The 7500-nt window shown below is 34.6% G+C and overlaps 1 protein-coding gene across 1 annotated transcript in view; it reads left to right on the forward strand.

Moving 5' to 3' along the window:
- The window catches only part of LOC122258817 (spastin), a gene marked incomplete in the record, with an annotated part of 119835 nt that overhangs the window by 112248 nt on the left and 87 nt on the right, over window positions 1–7500 (forward strand). The window contains 4 exon segments of the mRNA XM_086537508.1: window positions 1557–1705; window positions 2380–2570; window positions 2695–2888; window positions 3005–7500. The exon segment at window positions 3005–7500 is cut by the window's right edge and continues 87 nt beyond it. Coding sequence (XP_086393634.1) covers window positions 1557–1705; window positions 2380–2570; window positions 2695–2888; window positions 3005–3168 — 698 coding nt within the window.

Raw genomic sequence — 7500 nt, forward strand, 5'->3', positions numbered from 1 at the left:
ATATTACTCATTTGATATGTTATTTCAAGAATTTAATTGACTAATATTTATTGTAGAGACCTCCATATTAGTTCATTGTGTAGTTTACACTCTATGTAAAGATAATGGGTTGGCTTTATAGTACAAAAAGGTGAATTTGTTGAATTTTAAACAATTTTATTATTAAAAAAAGCTTTTTATTTTATTTACAAAATGTTCAAAAAAGAAAGATGAATTGAATTGCATTGCTTGTGTGTGTGGTAGTTCTCAAGCTTTCCATACTCTTGAACACCTAATAATCATCATCATCATCATCATCATCATCATCTTGCTATGGTCATAGTAGACCTTGCTCTGTCTTTAGCAACCTCTATCTGTTATCTTCTGCTGGTTCTGTTGAGCTGTCCAAGAGATGGCATGAACCTGCTCCCAATACTGGCCCCCTCTCATGTGGGTATACAGACCAGAAAACCGAAAGTGGGTTGGCAGGTTTATGATTATCATTACCTGCTAATTATATTGATACACTTGAGCAAAGAAAGTACAGTTTACATGCTACTCTTCCATGGTATGACTTCAACAGCCATGCCAGGGGGTGGCAAGACACTTATGACATACATGCCACCTTAACCCATTGTAGACGGGGATAGAATTGCTTGCCCAGTCTCCAAGATGGGTTTTATTTCCGTATGAGGCAGTTTCATGCAGCACACCTTGACTTTTCCCACTCTCTTTCAACTAGAGCCATTTTTGTGATCGTCATGTTTGTGCTCTAATGTATTGAGAGACTTTTATGTATTTATGACAGCATCTATCAATGCAGCAATTGACAAAAATTGTAATATAGGGTCTATATCAGCTCACTATTTGCTTTGTACTCACTATTATAGAAATATCATTGTTTTTTAAGAGGACAAAAAGCAACTTCATTTTTTCATATTTGTGCACTGTCATGAATTAATATAAAAAATAACATGAAGAGGTAGGGAAGAGGAAGGAAACGTTTGCTTATGACTGTGATTGCCACAGTACAAGGCAGCCCAACTGACATGGGCACGTCGTATACACAGGGCATGGTTTGACCATTGATTTGTTCTTTGCCAATCAGAATTACTGTGCTCTCAGGACAGTGCTGATGGATAGTAATGTTTGAATATGAGGAGGGGAATATATAGATACTTTCTTTCATCATGTAAAGCATTTTGTATTGGATGAATATTCATAGGTGACATTTTCCTGTGTTTTTTCTCCATGTTCCATTTTAATCCTGTCAAACTGTAATCATGTGTCTGCTATTATAAGATTATACCTGGGTACAGAAAAGAAAAATAAAGGAATAATGGAGAAAGAAACTGGTACCTGGGAGGAAGGGTAAAGAATGAAAAATATGGATGCAATTTATACAGATTACAAAAGCCATAAAGTAACAGCATAGACTTTATTACATACTGAAAAAAAAATGTAACTGGATTACTTGTTTTTTGAATGATCATGCAGTTTTCTTTAGATTTATGCTGTTGAAGATTCAGAGTTGTTCTTCTATTTATCCATTTACTTATTTTTCATTTGATTAACAGGAAATGGAAAGACCATGCTGGCCCGAGCAGTTGCAAGTGAAAGTTCAGCAACTTTCTTCAATATCAGTGCATCAACACTGACCAGTAAATATGTGGGAGAAGGAGAAAAATTGGTGAAAGCTCTCTTTTCTGTTGCACGGGAACTGCAGGTACGAAATATAGTGTACAAATCTTAATATTTACCTATTCTTTTATAATTTCTTGTTTTTCTGAAAAGAAGGGAGTCAAGTTCAACTTTGTTTATGCAATTTCAAGGAGTGTACTCAGTACCCAGAACTTAGAAAAGTAATTATTATTAGTGGAGCTAAAGTCACCTTATTTCCAATCTTCACAAAGACCATGCCCCTCATCCACTGGAACTAGGCTAATTACAAGGATATTATTGCTATTTATATATTCACACTGTGTCTGGTCACAGGTTAAAATCAGGCCTTTTCCTCTGTATGATAATATTGAGTATTGGGAACATTACATTAAATGGTTTTAAATCATTAGTACTGAAAAAGAATGTTAAAGGTCTTCAACATGGGTTGTATTCAAGACAAAAAAAAAGGATAATATTAAATGTTAGAATGCAAAATATTCTTATATTTTCCCAACTTTTAACATTATCATACATGGAAACAGGTTTGATTATAAAATATAATTTGTTGTGAATCAAAGGATTGTGACAGTCAGTTCCTTAGCTATAGAAGGGGCATGCCTATTGGGTAGCTATGAAGTGAGGTGTGAAGTTGATATTAGAAACAGCATTATGATAATTATGACCATCATACCATTGATGATGATTTACCTCTGTTAACCTGAGTGATACTCATTCCAGCCCTCCATAATCTTCATTGATGAGATTGACTCACTTCTGTGTGAAAGAAGAGAGGGCGAGCATGAAGCTTCAAGAAGACTCAAGACAGAATTTCTGGTAGAGTTTGATGGCCTTAAATCCGATGCTGAAGAAAGAATTCTAGTCATGGGGGCAACTAATAGACCTCATGAATTAGATGATGCTGCTCTCAGGTAAACACTAGTAATGAAAGCAGTATTTGATTTTTGCTTGTTTAGTTCATGAAGTATTTTTCTTTTTTTCTTTCATTTCTATTCCCTTTTTAACAATTTGTGACAATGCTGTTTATTCCAACAGACGATTCAGCAAGCGTGTTTATGTGTCTTTGCCTGACAAATGTACACGCATGTTGCTAATTCAGAAGTTGATGGAGAAACAAAAATCACAGTTGAATTCACGTGACTTGGAATCTTTAGCCTCCCTGACAGATGGTTATTCAGGGTCTGACCTCACATCTTTAGCAAAGGATGCTGCTCTTGCACCAATCAGGGGTATGTTTGCTTATTGGTTGAACCTTTGATTTGATTTTGCCCGATGTTGATTTTTTTGTAACAGTAACACTAAATAATGGCATTTAAACTTATATTACATTTTTAATACCCAACAGAACTGAAACCAGAGCAAGTTGTATCCTGTGATCCAGCCGAGGTTCGAGGAATTAACCTTCCTGATTTCAAGGAATCACTGAAAAAGATCCGGAGATCAGTCCCACAGTCCACACTTATCAGCTATGAGAAGTGGAATGCAGATTATGGAGACATATCTACATGAACACTTATGCCATGTGTACTATATTCCTTTGGTCCAATCACATTTTTATTTTTTTTCAACCAACATAAGTAAATATGATTTTCATATCACACGAAAATCATCCCATATTTTATAGATATATAAGATTTAACAGTCCACAGCTATTGTTGCGTTAATGTAACATGAATGTGATACAGTGTCCACACAGTTTTTATTCTCAACTTGTCTTAGTCACATGTTCCATGTTTTGGAGGTGTGTGTTAATCATTTCATTTATTTTAATTAGGCTGCCTCAGAGCATGAGGTTAAATGGTTTTGAAAAGGTTGCAGAGGGACTTTTATGAAGACAGGCTACTGTGATGTTTTTAAAACATTGTCTGTATTCTATTGTTTCTTTTTGTTTGGTCACTGTGAGTAACCAGTTTGATATGAAGAAATACTTTTTGGTAGCCAGTTGATATTGAAAAATATCTGATGGCAACATCCAGACAGTAGATGAGTAGGTCTATTGATTCTTGGATTGGGTGCTTAAGTTCTTTAGTGTTAAGATTTTGCATAACACGTTTTAAACTGGTTTGACTAAGAAAGATTGGTATAGGACAATAGTGTCAATAGGTCAGTTCCCTTGTAGTAAACTTGTCTAGATAAAATGTTTGATACCAGTGGTTTCTTTGGAAGATTTTATAGAGAATTTGCTTGTTTGAATGAATTAACCTAGACTCTTAGACTTAGTGACTGAGAAATGTGCCCCAGATTATGCTTCAGTTCATTAGAATATTTTTGGAAGACTACACAACCTTTATTGGAAACATTTTCCAGATATTCAGGTTTATTATTTAGGCATCACAAGGTCAGATAAATGGCACATCCATAGTGCAGTCAACTAAGTGTGTGATGAGTTAGCTTTTACAAAGTAAAAGGAGACTGGATGCTGAGATAAAGTATATATCAAAAAGGTTCTCAAGACCATCAAAGAGAATTCATCAGCAACTTTCTTTAGAAAAGTTGCAATGTCCATTATATTTTCAACTCTCTTTCTCTCTGATTATCTATTTCAATCGTATGTGTATATCATAGCATAACACACAATATTCTATATGTGAAGGCTGTTTCTAACTCAAATGCTAAATGGGTATCTAACAGGATAGAGCGGGCTTCATGATCGTTTTCTTTGATAAAAGCAGGGGTATATAGGAATGTATAATATGGTCCCGTTGATAAGTCTTACATATTTTTAAATTTGTGATATTGTAGATAAGTGTGTTATTTAGCACTTACGTGTGTAAAATCTTCCTGAATCATAAAAAGGAGAGTATACAGAACCAGAAAGCAAATGCTTAATATTTATAGTGGTGTTCAACTAGTCAGGAGAAGTAAGGTTGTGACTTCTTGTCTAGGCTCTGTAACTGCTTGGGTAACAATTATAGAACAAAGCATCTGATTGTAGGTTGTCTTTTTAAAGTCTAGAAGCCAAAGTAGAATTGCTGTGTGAGTGAGTAATCATAGGCTTGGTTATAAATGTAGAAAGGAAAATAAAAGACAGCTTTAGATTGATTAAGAAATGGCAATATACTGTACTTCATTGCAGTTGTAGTGTGCACATTTTTATGAGGTATTTTGATCAGATTAAAAAAAAAAAGTACTGGAAAATTATGGCTAGTTTACTCCATCACACTACGGCAATCAGTCTAGATAGATGCACAGACCAATTCATTGAGGGAAGTGGGGAAATGACAGTAAGAAATTTACCATTTTACATAGAATGTGGATTCATTCAGGTGCCTCAAAATGCTTAATAAAAGATGACCACAAATCCATGGTCTCTTTGGAGGGTGACATTCTTTGTAATGATTATAAGGTGATGAGTCTCCGTTGTAGATAATAATTAGAGTTCATCTTATACAAATGTCAATAAATGTCACTTGAAATGTGCAGTCAGTTGCTCACAGGTTTTCACATAGCCAGAGATCTTTCTGTGCAGAGTTTGAGTTTAGTTGAACCTGTATATTATTATTATTTTTTTTTTTCTTTCAATGCTGAGCTGTATTTTCAGAATGTGCATATCAAATGCACATTTCTTTACAGTGTATGACTGCAGTCCCATATATTCTCATTACATGAAACAGATTTATACACACCTACCACCATTATGTAATCACAATAGTCATAACATTTTATCATTAATATTAATATAACTGTTTATATGTTAAGTTTTTTGGGGTTGATATATGTGAAAAAATCACAGAGCAAAATCCTGCTCATAATGCTCACTTGGTTCCATGCAATGTGCACTTGTGTGCTTATGTACATATTGGTATGATTGTGCCATAAAATGAACTTCAAAGTTTTGTTTGGCTCAGGTTCTCTTGATTGTGGATGTAGTGACTGAAAAGGAGTCAGGACTAAATTTGTAAATTATTTGTTGATACATTTGTGTTTATAAAGAAAATAAAAATGAAATGGGTATCCAAATTCCTTGTACATTGTCATCTCTACTATTGCTTTTACAGAATAACAGAACTACAGTTCTTTATGAATAAAATGTAATGCTGGTGCTTATTGGGGCCATCTTTTATAATAATAAAGGAAGATTTCCTAAGGTGTAAATAAGATTTGATACTGAAATAGTCCTGATTGCCTTTTATTTGCCTTTCCTTTTGCCTACCCCAGAGTTCAAAATAATTCCGTGCCATCTTGTGTGATTCTTTGCTCAGCCCTCTATGTAAATTGGGGTCACAACACTAATGACTGTAATCATTTAGGAATCATTGTTTCCCTACGTTTATCTGCATGTTATACATGCTTCATGCAATGCCTACCTGAAAGTCCTCAAGAATGAAAGCTTCAACATAGTAGCAAGATTCATTTTCAGTTTGCTAAGCTACACTTTCCTTGGATACACACGGGGAGGGGATGGAACAAAAACTTTACATAACTAATTACAGATTTAAAATGTTCCCAATAGCCTACAAACCAGTCATTTTAGCATCCTTGTGCCAGAATCTTTTTGGTAAAAGGATCTCGTATGTCCATTATTTTGCAATTTGTAGTAAAAATGTGTTGGCCTATATCACATGTAAGGTTAACCCACTCACGACGGGGGCATTCCAGCCTTGAATGTCACAATGCCGGGGCTTTCGTGCGCTTAGGCCTAAATTAATTAAATGGCTGGCACAATACTGTGCCGCCCGGCCACTGGGCTTTTGAATGAGCGGTACAGTACTGTACCACCCGTCCAGAGAGGGTTAATGTTGAAAGGGTGCATGGTCTGATATTGTAGTGAACGACTTCAGAAAAATGAAAACTTGATTCCACCCATTGTCATTAAATACATAGGATGTATTGCTCTGTTTGAATTTGTAACTTGTGCAGTCCCTATACATATATCAGTTACCCTCTTGCCCTCATTTTGTTGATGAGTTACCAGTAATGAGGAAAATTATTGTTATATTGAAAGTAAAAATTGTGGTGCTGTTCACACGGAGGAAAGTTTAATCGCATTCATAGTATCGCTTCCACTTATTCTAATGTACCACAATCACCTGATATACAACAAAAATGTAAATCTTTCACTGTTGTCTAAATGTTTCATCCAAGAGCTTAATACTTTAACTTGTGTACATGTTTCATCATGCAACATTTCATGGTAGTAACAGTAGCTATTACTTTGCTAAATCAAATTCTGCAAACGACTATAGACAACAACAAAAAAAAAAAATCATAATTTGTTTCATATTCATCAGTGCTGGAAAAAAAAGTCTTATAGGAACACATATTAAAAGCTCTTGAATCTTTTTATTTTTTCTATTTATATGGAAGTGCACATGTGAATGAAGGAGGATGTACTTGAATTCTCTCACCAAGATGTGAAAGTGATGCATCTTTTATTGTTGACTGGAAAAGACTGGGATGAACTTGAAGTTATCTCAAAGGTTATGAAGTGAGATTGCTAGACTTTTTTGTGTGGGATTACTAAATGAAGTAATGAAGATTCTCTTCAGATCTGGAATTATCTTTGCCTAATAGTAATACAAGAACAAAATACGATTAAAAGTCCCTGCTGATAGATCTTTAGTTCTGGCTAGAATCATCTAATGGATTGAGTGCAAGCATCTTACTTGTTCCATGTGAAGTTGGAAAGACTGACTGGATATGGTTGGTGTCCTTGTACCATGTTTCCTATTTTCCCTTTAGCCAACATGTAGATACTTTCCTTGAAATAAAAATCTGATGAACTTTTACCAGCATTGATTATTTCTCATGTATAAATTGTACAATAAAAAATATTTATGTTATTTTCTTACTTCATTTTACATCTTATTGTGATGATTCTTGGAAGTGTTCATATTTACT

This window comes from Penaeus japonicus, unplaced genomic scaffold (assembly GCF_977035675.1).
Source record: "Penaeus japonicus unplaced genomic scaffold, GWHDUDI00000001_assembly GWHDUDI00000001, whole genome shotgun sequence".
Classification (NCBI taxonomy): Eukaryota; Metazoa; Arthropoda; class Malacostraca; order Decapoda; family Penaeidae; genus Penaeus; species Penaeus japonicus.